The sequence below is a fragment of the Catharus ustulatus genome, chromosome 1 (assembly GCF_009819885.2).
Source record: "Catharus ustulatus isolate bCatUst1 chromosome 1, bCatUst1.pri.v2, whole genome shotgun sequence".
In the NCBI taxonomy this organism is placed as follows: domain Eukaryota; kingdom Metazoa; phylum Chordata; class Aves; order Passeriformes; family Turdidae; genus Catharus; species Catharus ustulatus.
This window is the reverse complement of record NC_046221.1, coordinates 20098683-20117342: the sequence shown is the minus strand read 5'-3', so window position 1 is coordinate 20117342 and position 18660 is coordinate 20098683. Positions and strand designations below refer to the sequence as shown.

Below are 18660 nucleotides of genomic sequence, written 5' to 3'. Positions count from 1 at the left end.
TTACTGTACTCTAGTTTTTAGTTTCCTCAACAGCTGCCAAATAGTTTATCACTCAAAACCCCCACATACATTTCATACATTTGAATACTGACTGCAGAAAAAAATCCAAAACCAAACAACTTTGGCTGGAAAACAGAAAATATTGAAGTTAATTTCTGAAAAACGTGATGCAAAATCGCTGTTAATTATACCTTTAGTAAACCTCTGTTCAAAGGCTTCATATTCTTATCCAAGTAGTTTCTCTGCAGAATTCCCTCTCAGCTCCCAAAGAATTATATATGTGAAGAGCCCCACTAAGACTGTCCTTGTGATCTCTACACAGAGATGAAAGCAAAGAGCTCCAAGGCATGAAAGTGGAATTCTATAAGGGAGAACGAGGCTTTTGTCCTCCTGAAGTCACTTGTAATGCAGAAGTTACAAAGCCTCACTGCAAAGCTATGGGCTTTTTTCAGGAAAACCAAAGTAATTATATATGTATTGCTTATAATGTATAAATTCTGACAAAAATCCAGTATGAATACTTCAATTGACAAAAACTTAATTCCTTAGATAATTCTAATCCTGCAAAGACGTAGCCTTTAATATTAGAGAAGCAGGTATTTGAGATGAACTGCTAGAGGGATGGGAGTCAGAAAACCCAAAATGCTAATCTTACTGTTTTCTGACATGCTGTGGCATTAAGAGCTGGAAAATGGGTATTTTGTCAAAACAAACAAAACCTTAAAAATATATAAGACTAAACTTAAAAAAAAATCCAAACCACTGAATGACTCAATGTTTTGCATCAATACTTCAAAAGCATTAACAGAAGATCTTGATTTCTTTTGAAAGAATTTGGAAATCTTTTTTCATGTGAAAATTTGTCAAAATCCATCCTTTTCCAGACTCTTGTGCAATTTTGCATTTTCCATAGGAAACAAGTTTTTGACAAGCTCTCTCTTACATAATGCATATAGTTTGAAAAGAGTGTACATTTATTTAGCACTGGAACAAGGAAGAAATGAAAGGTTTGCAGCACTGCCTGGACAGGCCATTTCACTGAGGTGTCACTAATGTGAATAACACAATGTCTCTCAGATGAAGGAGAGAGCAACATCTAACTAAACTAACCCAAAACTGTTTTCTCCATACAGTTAGGAATCTCTGTTATCTCCAAAATATCCTGACTGCTATTTAATAATGTGCCTTAACCAGGAGATCACCTTTCATAGTGCAATTCTGCTTAAAATCCTGACCATTGCTGAAAGCAGCTAGGTTAGTCAGGCATGCTGTGCCCTTAAAAAGCTCTTGAAAATATGTGGTGATGCATTCAGAACCTTTCTGTCTCTAGAAAGAAGTATTCTGTTACAAATTTTGTGGAGATGCTGCTGAGTTTAACCTCTGTTAAAAGTGATTTTTTTGTAACTATCACCTAGAAAAGTAAACAGGTATTTCTTATTATTACATGTCAGTTTTTATGTTACCTGGCAAATAACTCTCTCTGTGGAATTGAATTCATGAAGGTTGTGATGACTGGCTAACATAAATAGCACTCCATTGCTTTGAAAGAAGCATCTGTCTTGAGAGAATGATTTCTTAGAATATTAAAAGATGGCAGGATGACATACAGGATAGCAAACAGGGATACACAGGGCTCTTGCAGTAACCTATGGAAGAAGCAGAAATGTTGTCAAGGAGTTTAATAACCATAGTTTCCTAATGGGGAATAGTCTCATAAATAACGACTTCTTAAGAAGTGATTGTTTTTGTCTTTTAGCACCACAGATTTCCATTTTTGAGCTTGGCATATGTGAGTGGCACTCAGAGCAGCCAGCTGAGCCTGCTCAGTGGGCACAGCTGCAAGAACACAAGATTGCCTCCTGTTCCTTCCTGAAGGATTCCAGCAACACTACTGAAGGTGGGGATTTACTTTAATTCAAAATTACTAGCTGTCATGAAGAATATAGTGCTTTTTAGGGCAAAATGGTGCCTCAATGCCAAAAGAGAACAAAAATACAAAAAGTAATTGTATGTATTTTGTACTTACATTAGCTTTTGTTTTGGAAGTTTAATAAGGGCATCTTGAGTGCTCCTGCTGGTAAGACACAAAATATTTTATTGTAAGAATTAATGAATTTTTTTCAGGTATTCATGAAATATTTTAACATAAGAATTCCAACTATGAACTAATAAACTATATAAATTATATAAACATATAGCTCATTTATTCTCCAGTTTAGTCTTTGTAAGAGATCTGTGCAAGAATTTGGTGATATTAAATTAAATCCATCTAAGCCCACAGCCCTTGTGTGTGTGCTTTTGTTTTGTTTTGATACTTGGAAGTTTGACTTGTGTAGTACTACTCTGCTTGAGCATACAGTCTGGAACTTCATTTTAAACCTTTTATTAGAGGAACTGTAAATAAACACTTATTCTAGAAAATAGTGCCATACCTTTAAAATCAATAAAATTAGTCCAGCTGCAATTTTAAGAAGTAAAGAGCATCACTTGTTTTTGCAGTCACTGTGTAGTGTGTGTGGGTTTATGGGAAAGGTTTTGGAAAGCTTAATGGCTGTAAATCTCCAAGTGTTCTATTGTGAGATGGAATTGTCTTGTCTGCCAAGTGTTTGGCTTGTGTACTGAGACTGCCTTCAGAAGGGTCAAGTGCTGCTAGTTGTAATAGATGCAGCTTTGAAGAACTGATATTGTGGAGATTCCTGCTTGAACTTTGAACCCACAGAAATGGAGCACATCTCATTGATAGAATCAGAATGAATGTTGGATATTGTTTTTATTTGAAAAATAGATTTTAGCATGCGTTTCAATACAGTCTAAGTCAAATGATCACTGAATAGCAAGGAAAAGTGCCTGAGTGTATACGTGTATACACTATGTTAAAGTTAATTTTTGCAGGACAGCATAAATTAAAGCAGTTTTTTTCCCCTTAAAAGTGAGGAGAAGAGTCATATCATCTTCCAACTTCCACTGGGGTATCTAACATAAAAGAGACTTTTCATTTGATTTTACTTGAACAACCTCCTTGAAAGTCATTGTGTCTGTGCCATACCTTAACATGACATCTTAAGGGCTAGTGACAGGTATGGATTTCCGTTTTAAGGAAATACTGAGAACAGAAAACCTATTGAAATCCTGTAAGAGCTTTTACAGGACTATATTACAAGCATTGTCTATGGAAAGAATATATTTGGAATGTTTCCTGCATTGGTGCTTGGTCATTATTTTATGGATATGCAGAGGCGGCTGAGTAGGCTGAATTTCCCCAACTACTTGGGGACATTCCTTGTTCTTCTAAGTCATAAAGAAAAATGAAAATGTGTGAGGAAACAAGCATCAAAACAACACACAAAATTTAATACATCATTAACATTGGAAAGCACTGAAAAATCTGAACTGTGATTACTGATCGCTGAATACATTCAGTATTTCTATTCATGCAGATGTGTTGAGACATAAATGAGGAGGTTGAATATAAAAAACAAACTAAAAAAACTAAAGAAATTGTATGCAAACTACAAAAATGCCCTGCTTGAGGGCTCAAACTTGCAATGCAAATAGAGCTTGACTAAGCTTTATATTTGGATTTTGATCAGAGCTTTCACTTCTATAAATAGAAGAGAGGTAAGAAATAAAATTATAAAGAAGAGATATAAAAAATTATATTTATAAATAAAAGATTTCTTATAGCCTTTGAATAATCCTCCCTTGCTGGTATCCCTAAATTTAATAAAATACTTTCTGTCCTTGGAAGACTTTTTTTCTTTGCTCTTTTACTGCTTTGTTTCTCTACTTTTATATTGTAGGCAATTGATCTATAATTTTTCCTCTTAATTTCTCAAGCTCTTACAGAGATTTTATATTCCCTTATAATACTGTTCAGAAAGTAATTTTTTCTTGTTTCCATTATTGATGTTCCGTATATGCTATTGTAGTATTCATTGTTTGTTTCTTACATTGGATTAAGCAGAAGCAATCACAATACTTGCATAAAATGCATTCTCTGAAGAGTGTTTTTTTGGACACAGGATCATTCTGGATGCTTCATAGGACTTTGGTTTATTTAGAACAGAGCACTTGCTTTCTTGTCAAAAAATCTTGTCAACTCCTCTTTGACCTGCTTTTAAAGATTTAAGTATTTGAGAGAGGAAAAGAATGTTAATTATCACTGGACACAGAAACTAAAATTGGTTGGTTTTACAACGGCATCAGAGAACTCTGAAGTTAGATAAACAACTGGTAGCGTATCTTCTAGTATTGCATATTTCTCTTATGCACAAGATAGTAGTCACAGAATTGCAGATGCTTTGCTCATGTCTGTCAAAGAAAAATAGGGATTAAATATAAAGGTTAGTTGCTGTGGCATGAAATGAAAAGCTTAACTCCAAGAAAATTTCAAGAATATATTGCAGTGTAAATCATTGCATAACACAAAGAGTAAACAGGAAACAAAAGGAAAAGAACATGGTCTTTTATAAAAGTGAGCATTTTTCTTGTTAAATGGCACTTCCTTCCTTCACCTTGAAATTGTGCATTTGAGATAAATTGTATTTAGAGAAATAAACACAAAAACTGCAGACTTAAGACCTTTAATTAGTCTTTCTTTATTATTTTAATAGTTGTTGTAGAAGGCAGCAAAATATTTAGTGACTCGGGAGGCAGGGGAAAGAGCTGATATATTTAGTAAAAAAATATTTAGCCTTTTTATTTCTGAAAACTAATAGACACTGAGGGAATGGAGAACTCCTTTAGATCTCTGTAGGAATGCTTTTATAAGGGCCAGCAGGTCAAGAGGAGCACAAATTGCTTTTCTGCTTCAGGTGGAAAGACAATATGCTTCCAACATTTTATTGCAAAAGTTCTGTTTGAGAAGTGAAGATCTTGATTACACATTGGAGTTGTGACTGCTTCCTGTACCCGTAATGCAGATGACCTTTTGTTTTGTTTTGTTTTTTTAAGCATTGCTGTAAAAAGCATATTTCCTAGAAACCACAGTGGGAAGAAAGCCCAGTTTCCACATAGATTTCTCATTAGATATTGAATGGTTGTAAATGTAAGGAGGCTGAGCTGAGACATCTTGCAGGTTTTAGCATGCAAAGTAAAAGCTTCAAGATATTATTGACTAATGTAATTCATGGTTGCTGGGGCTATCTGTGAGTAAAATGAAGACTTATATATATATATATATTTAACAGGAAACATATGACATCCAAGTCATATAATCATTGTGATGATCAGATTTCATTCTTGCTGGGATGGGTCTTTGGTGTAATTACATGACAACAGTCCTTATTTTTAAAGACTGAGAAAAAAAATGCTTTGTGAAAAAGTGACCTTTATTTTCTTTCCTTTTTTCTTCAGGCCATTTCGAGTGCTTAGAAACTAATTACAACGCATTAGATGAACAGGCCCATCTAAACAGCACCATGTGTCATTGTTCCAGCAAGAATTGCCATTTTCAGTTTCACTACTCCATGGCAGGCAGCAGTGATCTCAAGGCAGTACTGCTCATGAATCAGGTAAGGAGAACGTGTTCATTTCCAAAAGGTAAAGTTATGGCAGCCCAGGTGTTACCAGACAAAATGCAACACACACCTGCTGCTGCATGCCTGTGTCCTGAGTCAGTTTGTGCAAAAAGTAACTTGGTACCATTCCACTGGTCTGTACAATTGCAAAACCTGGGTGCTCGCCATCTCAGCTATAAACTAATTTTATGGGTGAATGTTCTGCAATAAGACTCCAAGGACAAACCCAGCTATTATAGAATTAAACCAATTGCAGATTTCAGGAGGGAAATCTATAGTAACAGCTTTCCTAGCCTTCTTCCTGTTATGGAAATAAGAAAATCGGTGCTTCTGTCAGTGGAGACATATTAAAAAGGAAAGTTGTTGACTCAGGATAACTGGAAAGTTCTTGATTAACACCTGCCTTTCTCTGCCCAAGTATTAGAGAAGTAAATTTTCTGTTCTACTTTTCTATTCTTTTACCCTGCCAAAATGAAACACAAATGTCACTTGAGCATCGCTAACTATTTCCATCTTTTCTACCTCCCCTATCTTGCGAGACTTTCTAATATTAGGATGTTCTCTTTTGAAGTCTGGTTTAATAGGTTGATATTGATGCTTTGCACTGCTACTTAATGAAAGCAAGAGCAGTAGAGCTGCTCTCATTAAGTTAATGGCTCTCATATCTTGATGCTGGAGTTGAATTCTTATCACCCAACAATACACACAATTTAAATATTAGACCCACTTCATTCACAAAGATAAGAAGCTAAAAACCCCAAAGTGTAACAGAGCCAAAAAGTCTTAAAATAAGGACAGGTAATGGTAATAATTTATTTCCAACTGTGTCTTTGAATATTCATGAAAACAACTCCAGGCTTTTGCTCAAGCTCAAGTTTCATTTATAAAAGCCAATAGTTGTATTTTTCTATGACCCATTACTGTGTCAGGGAATTGTAGCATAATCAGTGTTCTGGTCAGAGCACACAGAGTTTTGTGCCATAGTACTTGCCAATAAATTCCCAGGTATGACACTCGCAGCAACCTCGAGACAGAATAGGAATATTGATTTCAGCATTTCACCTAAGTAGCATCAATGGACCCAATTTAGGAGAAATTTTATTTCCCTGAAAACAGAGCAAATTATGTAAGTGAAAACCACAAGAAAATTGACATCTGAGTTCCCATAGAACTGGGAGCCTAGATTGAATTATTTGATAAACTGGTCCTTACATGCTCATCAGAAGAATATTTTCTGGTGTTTATTACATCAGTCTGCTCTGTTTCCACAGATTCTCTTGGCCCTTTTATGTTTTAGGTATTGAGTTTCTCCTTCAATCAGAAGTGTATTTATTGCACATAGACTTACTTAAAGCTGATGTGAGTTTCTCATACTGCAAAATTTGCCAGAAAAGTCTTCAGAAATATAAGCTTCTGCCAGTAGTTTCAGGAAAAATAAAACAACCTACAGACTCATGTTTAAGACTTCTTAAACTGAAATGAAGGGAGAGTTGGCTTTTATACATTTTGCTACTGAATCATTAGATTGTTTGTGAAAGTCAAATGAATCTTCACAACTAGCCAATACTAAGAAACAGAGGGTCAAGTGCTTGTTCTGACCCTGGAAGACAATAGAGCTGCTGTCTTGGAACTCATTCAAAATAACCTCTCAGTTATAGTTTCCTGCACATCCCATAGCTATATTTACTGATCAAGACCTCTTGTCTTTGAATAACTCCTGCTAAATCCCAGCCTGACACACCTGGAGACTGGATTGTACCCAATGTACATTCTCAGTACTGTTCTTAGAGGCAAGATGTTGTAAATTTATCCATGGCCATCCTCACTCTTTCAACAGGGAGAGCAAAGATGAATGAATATATTTTCTAATATAGATATTATAGTATCAGTTGGAAGACAGCAAATTTAAATTGCTCTTGGGTATGAAGAAGGATAAGGAAAATGGACTCCTTTTGTCAATAGTAACGTGTTTACTTACATTTAACTTGCAGACCACGATATACTGCAGCTTTTCCTCTCTTATTGCTGGCTTGCAAAACTTCTCTTCATTAAACACTACTGCATTTGGCCATTTGACTTTTCCTTCTTAATTTTGACTCGTGTCTTTGAGCTTTGTCTTCTTGGTTTGGAACTGGTTTCTGTACACTGAGATGATTTTTAATGCAAATGATGTCCTTCAGAGTGCTTGCAAATCCAACTCTCCACACTCTCCAGTCAGTTAGTCAGCACTATAATTATATCAGGCTCTGGAACAGACCTATGCAGAACTCTATCACAATTTTCTTTTGGTTTAATAGAAAACTATTGACATCTCCTCTTTGAAATAAATTCATATTTCTATTTGCACACACATTTTACAGTAATTTCATCGACATCAAATCACCACAATTTTTTAAAAGCATGTGTTATATGAGATTGTTAAAAAACCCTTAATAAAGTAACTAATTTTTCAATACTGTTTATGATGAAAAAAGAAAAATTACAGTAATTTCACATGTATAAGGCGCACCCTTTAGACTAAAATTTTGGTCTGAACCCAGAAGTGCGCTTTATACCCTGGAACGCCTTATAGATGGACAAAGTTCGGAAATTTGCCAACCCAGAAGTGCGAGCCCGCAGCACCCCCGAGCTGAGCCAGTAAACCCCGCAGTCGCGCGATTCCATTACTAATTGGTTACTTTGTTGTGGGTGGATCCTTGCTGCAGAAAAAAGTGTGCCTTATACGCCAGTGCACCTTATATACGACAAAGTTCAGAAATTTGCCGACACCCGGAAGTGTGCCTTATGCTCCGGTGCGCCTTATGCTCATGAAATTACTGTACACTGCTAAACACAACTTTTTCCTCATCAGAAGCAGCTAATGTAGGTTTCTCAGTTTCTAATTCTCTAACTGCTTACAAGGTTGTTAGCCATTTGTTCCAGTGTCTTAAGAGTTGTTCAGGATCTTAGCTATAATTGCATAGTCTGTATTTATGCCTTGGCTGCCAAATATATGTTTTTTTCTCCCAATTGTCTAATTTCCTACACATTTGCCTCAGGTTCTCAGATTGTTATTGATAGTAAAATATTCCTTCCAGTATGCAACCTTTACTTAAGTTTGTGATTCTATTCCAGTTTTAGTACTTCTGGCTTATATGTATTTGTAACATTATTCGTCTATTCTGGCCATGTTTGAATTCCCATTTGGCAATATTAACTGTTCAACTAACATAAAATATTCACAGAATCATAGACTACTCTGAGTTGGAAGTACACACTAACATCAGTGAAGTCCAACTCCTGGCCCTGCACAGGACAGTCCAAGAGTCACATTCTGTGCCCAAGAACATTGTCCAAACACTTCTTGAACTCTGTCACACTTGGAGCTGTGACCACTGCCCTGGGCAGCTGTTCCAGTGCTCAACCACCCTCTGGGGGAAGAAACTTCCTAATATCCAACCTAAACCTCCCCTGACACAACCTCAGGCCATTCTCTCAGGTCGTGTCACCACAGAGAAGAGATCAGTGCCTGACCCTCCCCTTCCCCTCATGAGGAAGTTGAAGGTTGCCATGAGCTCTCCCCTCAGTCTCCTCTTCTCCAGGTTGAACATAACAAGTGACCTCAGCTGCTCCTCACACAGCTTCCTCTCCAGACTTTCACCATTCTCATGGCCCTCCTTTAATGCTATCTAACAGTTTAATATTTTTCTTACACTTATATTTTTCTGTAGCACCCAAAACTGCCCCAGTACTCAAGGTGAGGCAGCCCCAGCTCAGAGCAGAGCAGGACAATCCCCTCCCTTGCCCTGATGGTGATGCTGTACCCGATGCCCCCCAGGACAGGGTTGGCCCTCCAGGCTGCCAGGGCACTGCTGGCTCATGTTCAACTTGCCACTGACCAGGACCCCCAGGTCCCTTTCCCTGGCACTGCTTTCCAGCATCTCATTCCCCAGTTTCTACTGGGGTGAATTGAGTGAATTGACTGGAGTGAATTGACAAAATTAACTGTGTTAACTGAAAGAAAATTTTTAACATTTTTGGTAAAAATGGAAGCCAAATAATATAATGTTGACTCTATAATTTGCTGTTCAATAATTGTTTGTTACTCCCCTTAAGTAATGTGCTTAGCATTTTTCCTTTTATTGTCTTAATCTTTACATCTTGTATGGCTTTGAAAAATACAGAAATTAAGCAATAAAAGAATTTCAATGGTTATACGTGCAAGTATATTTGTATCCTAATGCACTAAATTTTTTCTATATGTTCAACAAAACTCGCAGAGTCATGTGAGTACACTCCTCTCCAGAAGGTAAAGTTGATTAATCATTGTGTGGGAATACATAAGCCTTTGTTGCAAATTACTCTCTGAAAAGAAGCAGGGACAAAATAATGGGTGCAATTGCACAGCAGTACATGTATTGCTAGAGAAATTTAAAAAAAAAAGATAAAAAATGTTTTATAAATGGTGACTTTCACAAATTTCATGATTTCTCTTCCATTCTTCAAATCTGAGTGGCATTATCTCAGAAAAAAAAACCAACATTGTGGGGAAAAGGAACAATTTTTGCCCATTTTAGCTTCACAAAATGTTGTTTATTGATAGTAATATATCACATTAAGGGAATAGAGTAAAGTTATCTTGAACAACCACTCCCCTGCATTACAAAAATAAATCTTGAAGAAAAGTACTATAAAACCAACACCTTCCATATTTTAGAAGAAGGCTAGTGACACAAGGACTGTGCTAGAGGGGTTAACTTCTTTGTAGCAAAGAAATGGTGGACTATGACAAGCAGGGTGAATACTACAAGTATTGTGAGGAAGAGAAAATATATTGTTGACTTATTAGAGCTGTATAAAATCACGGGGTAAAATCTACTTAAAATATTGGTTCATCTGAGATGAATTACAGCTTTCAGTGTAAATAAAAGTTCCAGAAGGTCTGGCTACTGTACAGAAAACTCAAGTTTACTGCTACAAGCTATTTGTATTATTATTAGTTTGGGAGAAAAATGGTCACGGAGCTGGGTTTCTAAGCTGTTACCTGAATAGGAACAAAATTATAGTATCAAGGTGAATCTAGTCAAATACACAGCAAATATAGTGCTCCCCAAAAGATATGCATATATGTTTGAAGGGTTTGTACAGCAGGTGGCGGGGAGCATGTAAGGAAAAGCAGAAATTTAACCATAGGCTATGGTTTTAATCTGCCATGCAGTATGGTTCCTAGTACATCATCCTTTTCTGTGTCTTGTATGTGCCTAATATAGCTAATAGATTTCCTCTGGAAGCTGAATTATTTAGTAAAATGAAGCAAGTTTTACACAGCATGAAGTGTCCTCAATATCGAAAGACTTTTGCTGAATATGTCATGTAAACAACTGGGCACATATATATCCTATAGTGATGTAGAAACTCACAGCTGACTTCTATTTCTGAAATCAAGTATGCCATGTGCTTTATCCAATTTGATCTCTTCTGTCATTGAGTGTGTGAAATTAGCATATTGCCTTGGCCCTGTCTTGCAGTTTTCCAAAACTGATCTTTGAACACATGTTCAATGGGGATTTAATCTTCTAGCTTTGCTAATATAGCAAAAGGGCCTTGGTAGGAAACAAGCATTAATTGTCTGCCTATCACAAATCATATCAATGTTGTTCTGCTGTGTCACAGCCTATTAAGCAGTAGACAGCACATTTCTCCTTTCTTTTATATTATAAAATATGAAAAAAGACAACTGTTCTTGTCTACAGTATTGATAACAATTCACATGCCTTTTATTAAACTCCTGTAAGATAAATTCTTTTTATACTTTAAATTTCTCTTCATATAAGAGACTCTCCATTTCTCTTATCCTGCTTTGCATTTTTTTCTGAACTGCCACTAATTCTGTAATATCCTTTGTGGAAAAGGTATGACCATTACTTTGCAGTTTCCTAATAGTGTCAATATTTATATTTTTACTGATAAGTCTGTTTGTATGTATAACCTGTATTAACCTTTCCTGCAGGTTTTTTTCTGTCTTTCTGGTTTTGGTCTATTTTACAACTGCTTCTTGGCAAGATTTTGTGGGGGTGTATAAAGTTCAAATTTCTGCCTTCTTTCCTTTTTGCCTCAGTATGTTCCAAGCAGGATCATGACCAGAAGCAGAGTGAGTGTGAGATACTTTTGCCAGATTATTGAATCAAAAAGGCTTAGAGTGCTTGCATAAAGGGAGCCCTACCATGTGTAGCACTCTTCCTGTTATCCTTAGGAGGTGGAATGAAAATAGGATTAAGGTAACTCAGAGCATGACTACTAAAAGTTTTAGGTGTACTCTGTGTGCTTGCTTTACAGATTTAAAAAAAAAAAAAAAAAGTTTTTAGCACAATTGATTGGGTAATTCTGGCAGACCTAAAATTCAGTTCTAAGTGAACTAAATCTAATTAATTACACAACATAAGCAGTTATTTATGAAAAGAAAACTTATGTAGAGAACACCATGGAAACATATTGTTTGATTCAGCAATAACATGGCTTAATTTACATATTAATTAACTTTAATTCTACCAACTCAACTCCTGATAATTATATTATTACTCTGTAGTCTGTTTAGTCACAGTAAACGTGTTGTTTCCTCTCTCCAACAGACCTCAGTGCAAAGATTGCAAATGAATATGAGAAATTATATTTTTTCACACAGAGCAACTTTGTATATAGCAGTTTTTTGGCTGGGAGGACCAAAAATAGCCTTGATAACTTCTGGAGAACCAAAAATTATCTTTAGAACACTGTTTTCTACATTTTACAGGAGGAGCATGTCTTGTGGAAAACCAACATCTTGACTAAGAAGGAATGGGTCAAAGTGAATATACAGCTACCAAGAGGGCTAGAAAACATAAAGGTATGGATAAAAAAAGGCCAAATGAAATGTGCTCAGATTTTGAAGATGCATTACTTCATTGTTTGTAGATCTTCTAGGAAGCCTAAAAATTTGTTAAAATTGTGTGTATATTTTATTTCTTGCTATTTTTTCATTGCTTCAATGTGAGTAAATCTCTGCTTGTAGCTCAAGAAAACATCTACACAAACACGACATACAGAAGCTGCTGGACTTGAATAAAGTGCAAGAAAATTAATACAAATCTCATCTGATTCTAATTAGTCATCTGAGTCCAACTCAGGAATTAACAACTCATTTAAAAGTATATATACTATTAAGTGTGATAATGTAAATGATCTTTGTGGAACTTCAGTGAAATGATGTAAACCACTAATTGGGAAGATACCTTTTCATTTGAATTTCAGGCACAGAGATTATGCTAAATTGCAACTACTTAATTTTTATATTAATTTATAAGTTTCCATTTTAAGCAATTTTCATTTGCAGTTGTTTTGGGGTTTTTTTGTAGTTCTGTAAATAACCATCATATTTTACTGTTTCAGCAATCAGCTGAAAATATAATCTCTATGAAAGGATGAAAACTAAACCTACTGCAGAAATTGATGTTTTGAGAAATGTTAGAATGAATGCATTTCAGTAAGCTAGTAGGTTCTAAGTGTGTGTTACTGCCTGTCTCTCCTTTTCCCACGAGGACAATTTTGAATAAACAAACAGATGGGTAATTAAGCTATCTATAGTATCTAAAAGTAAATAAACAAATGTCTCCTTAGGTTGTATGCATATAAGTAGGAAGCCAAAATTATGTACTCTTGTATAAAGACTGCAAGGATCCCTTGCACTTAGGGAAGGAAACATTCTATCTTTAAATTTGTGTTTATTTCATATTTTCAGCACAGCATTCTGTTTTTTTGAACTGGTAGAGAGAGAATGGAAAGTGTTAAAAGACTTTTGTCATTTTGACAAAATTTTCTCTAGTGGAAGACAATGACCTATAGAACTTACGCTTTAGAAAGAAAAGTGCTTCTTGAGATTTTACTCCAACCTAATTCCCAGGCTTTGGGGAGTGTGCTAGACCCTTCTGCAAATGCCCCAAATCAGATCTGTTCTAGTTTCCTTCTGTTTTGTCAGATACTATTACTTACTTGCTGTCTTACTCTTGCTTTCTGACCCTAGCACATAACTATTTTCTGAGACTTACACTTCAGTCATGTCCCAGCCTGTCAAAACACACAAATCCATTTTTTATTTATTCCTCCAACTTCTACTCTTTTTTCTCAGTGCTTTCTTTTTATTGCCATCCTAATCTTTTTGATGAATCCAAGCTTTCTTCCTCCAGCTTGCTGCTTTAACTCAGGTAGAAGAAACCTGGAGAGCACAAATGGGGTAATTTCATTGCTTTGAGAGCCAGCAGAGCTGGGCTCCACCGTGGCCAGGAGCAACAGATGTTCTGGAATTTCAATGCTATAAATCAGCTTGTGCTAAATCTGCTCAGAGCAAGGCAAGTCTATCAGAGAGAGAAATGCTCCTTCAATCTCTGTGTCTATGTCAATAGCAGTAAAATAAGCAGGGTGAGGGCACAGGCTCAGGATTGGTATGTGATTGTCCAAATAATTAAAACATCATCATGGTTTCTAGAAAGGTTTTGACCAAAGCAAACTGGCCACCTCCAATCCAGTGCCCAGAACAGTTCCAGGATTACAAGCAGGCAGGGACCAACCCCACAGCAAATGTTGGGTGCATTAATTTTATTTTAAATGATGGAACACTTATCAGTTCTTAACTTAACAATTATCAGTGCCAGTTGCTATCTGAGGACAGGCCCCAGCCCATTTTATGCACCCATAACTGCAAATTTTATCTTGGGGATCTGCAAAATGAGGTTTTGAAGACACTTCAGAAAGGAAGATGGAGTCTTTACCATTTTAAATTTCAGGACACTTTTCTAAAGCACAGGTTCATTACTAATTTTTAGCTAAAGGTTTATGAGATTAGGTGTTTTTCTTAAAAATAGAATTATTTTTAAAAAATTTAATTCTTGTAACTCATTAAACTTCTGCTTAAAATTTTCCATAAATTCAAGCTGAGATAGTCATACAAAATTTCAGATTCTGATTTGAAATTTATCACAGTTTTGCAATGAAAATTATGCAGTGCTTTTTACACCTAGAACTGTTTTATGTAAATAAAAATCAGTTTCATTATATTGTCTGTTAATGCAAATATTTTAACTTTAATTATTTACAGCTTGTGTTTAAAGGAACACTCCAGAGTAGGGCAGGTTTCATCTGCCTGAATAGCATCCAGCTCTTGGATGCTGCACCATCAGAGCTGCCAGGTTTCTGCTCCCTGGAGGAGCCCATCTGCAGGGATGGGCAGCCCATGGTGCCTGGATCAGCCTGTGACTCCCACCTGGATTGCCCTGATGGCAGCAATGAGGACCCAGCCACCTGCTGTGAGTGAATCCCCTTGCTTTACAGGGACACCCTGCTGAGGGCTGTGAAACCTAAACAACTCCATTCAAAAAATCGCCATAACTTCATGTCCATATAACAAATCACTATTTGTTACAGTGATTTCTAATTGCTAGAAAAAATATTTTAAATTTATGTGACTTCCTTTCCCCAGGATATTTAATGATGTACAGGTTAGTGTGGCTGCTGTAATCGGCCGCAACAGAACTGGGCCGGCTGGGGAATATGTGGCATAAATATAGAGAGACAGGGACGATGGAGTTGCCTGTAAACAACTTTTAATGTAAAAATAACAAATGTAGAAACCACGTGATACAAAGGAAACCTCAAAACCCAGAAAACACAGTTATATAGATAAGGAACAGAGCCATACATGTAGCTCACCATTAGGCAACCATATATTGAAACCAAGAACAACAACTTATTTGTAACAAACTAGTCAACATATTCGTTCCCATGAGACAACTCTCTATTCTCTCACCACAATATCAAAGCATGTCCTTCCTCCTAGCTGGGTGACTCCCAGGGTTTGGAGCTGAAGGCCTCTGCATCTGCAGGTGAAGCCAGCTCCCTGTCCACTTCAATTTCCACACGTTAGACAAAATGTTGATAGCATTTTCTTCTTTCCAGTGGATCGTGTTCTTCTCTGGCCTCATCATTATGTTTTAGATACAGCTAGTAATTTGTTAAATAATCTGCTGAAATGCAACATTTACTCTATTTTTGCTTAAATATATTCCCCACATAACACTTTTATAACCTCTACTTCTCTAATTTGCAAGGGAATTAAATCTGCCTTGGGATTTGTTGTTTGAGCAGTTTTCTAATATAGACTGTTTGTGAATTACTGTCAGAAAATGCATTAAATGACGTGATATTTGCACTGTGATACAAATTACCAGAGAAATAGGCCACTGTAGTTCAGAAGCTACATCTTCTTCATTATATTTGCAGCTGAAGGTAAGTTTGTTTAGAAGCCACAGTTTCAACTGCACAGTCAAAAGAAAATAACTAAAATTACTGAAAAATATCTGCAATAGTTCTAATTTTAGATCTCCATGTGAAAACATTTTTAGAGACCCTATCACTGCTAGAATTAATATTATAGGGCATGCATAAGTATATATGTTTGCCTGTGGTGATAACACTTAAATATGTGTTTAACATAAAGAATGTGCACATATTTAAGATACTAGTGATGATCTATATTGCTGCTGGGAGATGCCATTAAAAATACTGATAATGTTTTATTTTCTAATTCCTTGACTAGACTTTAGGAAATATTTGTGACTGCAAACCAGTTTTTTTTTAACTCACAGTCTGAATCTTTAATTTTTTTCAATTACTTAAATAACCATGCAGGAACTGTCTCTGAAGAAAGTCATATATGCAAATACTGAAATAACATTTTAAATAGGGAGGTATATACTGTTTTATCTGTGGGTAGAATCTAAGCAAACATGCAAGTCTGTAAGGACTCCCTCTCTGAGAGCTCTTTTTGATTTTTACAAGCCTTGACCCTATGTTGTTAGCTCTGTGTCTGTCCTACCTCCACTTGTAGGAGTGTGGAGAGTCCTCGTACGTTCTTTGGCAGGAATGGGATGAAAGCGAATTGTACTTTCAAAACTGGACTTTATTTCTCAGCAATTTAGCTATCCCACTCCATAACAATGAGAGAGAATTGTGGTGAAAAGCATCTGGAAATGAAAAAGAATATTTTTTTCCGTTTCAAAGGGTGATGAAAAAACAGTTGAAGGGAGTATTACTTCTAATAGTACTACACAAGGTGAAAATAGAGATAATTCCAAACACTTACAGGCCTATGCCTCGGACACTGGGCATTGATGCTGGGTAACCAAAAGATTACAAATTACTTAGATCTAGCCAGTACTCACAGATCACAGTAGAATTTTTGGGAATATTTCTTCCATCATGCTGATGTGGATGGGTCAGAAAAAAAGGAGATTGGGCACAAGAAGGAGAAGTCAGAATGGCCTAGTGGTCTCAACACTGTCCTTCGTGGAATCTCCAGATTTAGGGTGCTCAGACAAGGAATGATGAGAGTCACAATCAGTGCAAAATCTTCTTCAATAGCTCTGCCCTGTGCTCCATTTTCTGCTGCTGCTTCTGCAACTAACTTTGGTTTTTCTACCGGCACTGACTCTCCACTAGCTCCCTTCAAATTAAAGAAATAATGACACTCAGTTGAACCTGAGACACAGAGATTGTTTGTTTAACTATGTGTGAGAGAATGGATAAAGATAGTGCTGCAGACAATCTCACCCTCTGCAGCTGTACTAATCACCAGAGTGGAAGCAGCCTTGCCCTTAATAAATCAGAGCTATGTCTGATAAAGATGGGTGTTATAAAAGTGTGTTAGCTAGCTGAGTGGTTGATGTCAGAGTTGTGTGGGAAGTTCACAGAGAGAAGTTCTGAAAGTTTTGCTATAGGACTGATGCTTGCTGCCATCTTTGGCATCAGTCATTTGAGCCCTCCATCAATTAAGGGGAAAAGTACGAAGGTTTTATTGTAGCATAACAAACTGATGGTGTCAACCAGTTTGCGTCCATCATCTATTGGTGCTAAGCATCTTTGCCGAAAATTGGTACCCTGAGTGAGGAATGAGCACCAACAGCTCTGTGTTTAGATATTTACAGTTTGAAGAGGTACTGTTTTGTTGGGGCACTGCACAAGAGTATATTCATCCCTCAAAAAGAGGGTGGAAAAAGGTTCTTTTCTAAAGCATAAGTAACCTATAGTAGCTTATTTCTCTGACTACTGGTTGAGAATAAAGTACACACAAAACCCCCACTCTTTTTAAAATAGCAATAACTACTGTTAAATTTGACCCATTGTAATGGATAATATTGTCTTGGATACTTTGCCTGCTCTTTTTCAGAAAAGAGTGCCCTAATGGAATTTAACTATTCAGCAATTTGGTCAGCTTAGAAGATTCATCTTTCAGATACTTTCCACAGTATTGAGTAAAAAAGGTGTAAAGAAAAAAAAATTTTGTCCTTTGTTCTTTTTTCCCCATTATACCCATTTTCCATAAGATCTTGATATTGTCCCCACGATGTTAGAGTTCACTATATTTATTCTTATTGATTTTCAGTAAAATTTCCTATCTGGTACAGTGATGCATATTGTAGCCTTGATTAGGTCTTTTAGCATCTATCCTTGGACACATCCTCAGTAGTTTCCTTTGTTGAAGTGTTGTCAGATACTGAAAGAGCTGACAGATCTCTTATTGAACAAAATTAACAACAGACAGCTGTTACTTAATGTGAAGGATTCCCCTCCATTCAGAATTTCTTTGTTTCATTATAATAAAGACTTTAAAAATAATGTTCTTTTTGGTCATGTTGATTTGACATGAACAGTATTATAATAACACAATTTATTACAAGAACAAACACATATATGTTTTGCAACGCTTCCTAAAATTTCTATTTGATCTCTGCTCATTTATATAAATATATATTTAAGTCTATGAGATGTGAAAGTTTGAAAAATTAGGAAGTTGTCTTGGAAAAACTCATGTACGTGAGCAACCATTTTTATTTGAGTTGGTAAAATCTGAATCTAATGGAGTTGCAAGTTATGAACATATGGATTTTACTATTAAATTCTACATTCCATTATGTACATAATGTACATACATTTCATTATGTTTTTTTAGACACCACTTATTTGTGATCACTTCTAAATTTTTTATTTCAGTGAATGAGAGCAAATTATGAAAACCTAGTTAATATATTCAAGCAAAATATGAGGCAGTACTTGGAAAATTTAAAGGACTATAAAG

At 36.1% G+C, this 18660-nt stretch overlaps 1 protein-coding gene across 1 annotated transcript in view; it reads left to right on the top strand.

Moving 5' to 3' along the window:
• The window catches only part of MALRD1 (MAM and LDL receptor class A domain containing 1), a 245179-nt gene that overhangs the window by 16327 nt on the left and 210192 nt on the right, over positions 1–18660 (top strand). The window contains exons 6-9 of the mRNA XM_033071306.1: positions 1757–1897; positions 5356–5513; positions 12289–12381; positions 14626–14833. Of these exons, the coding sequence (XP_032927197.1) occupies positions 1757–1897; positions 5356–5513; positions 12289–12381; positions 14626–14833 (600 nt within the window). The remainder of the gene's footprint in view (positions 1–1756; positions 1898–5355; positions 5514–12288; positions 12382–14625; positions 14834–18660) is intronic.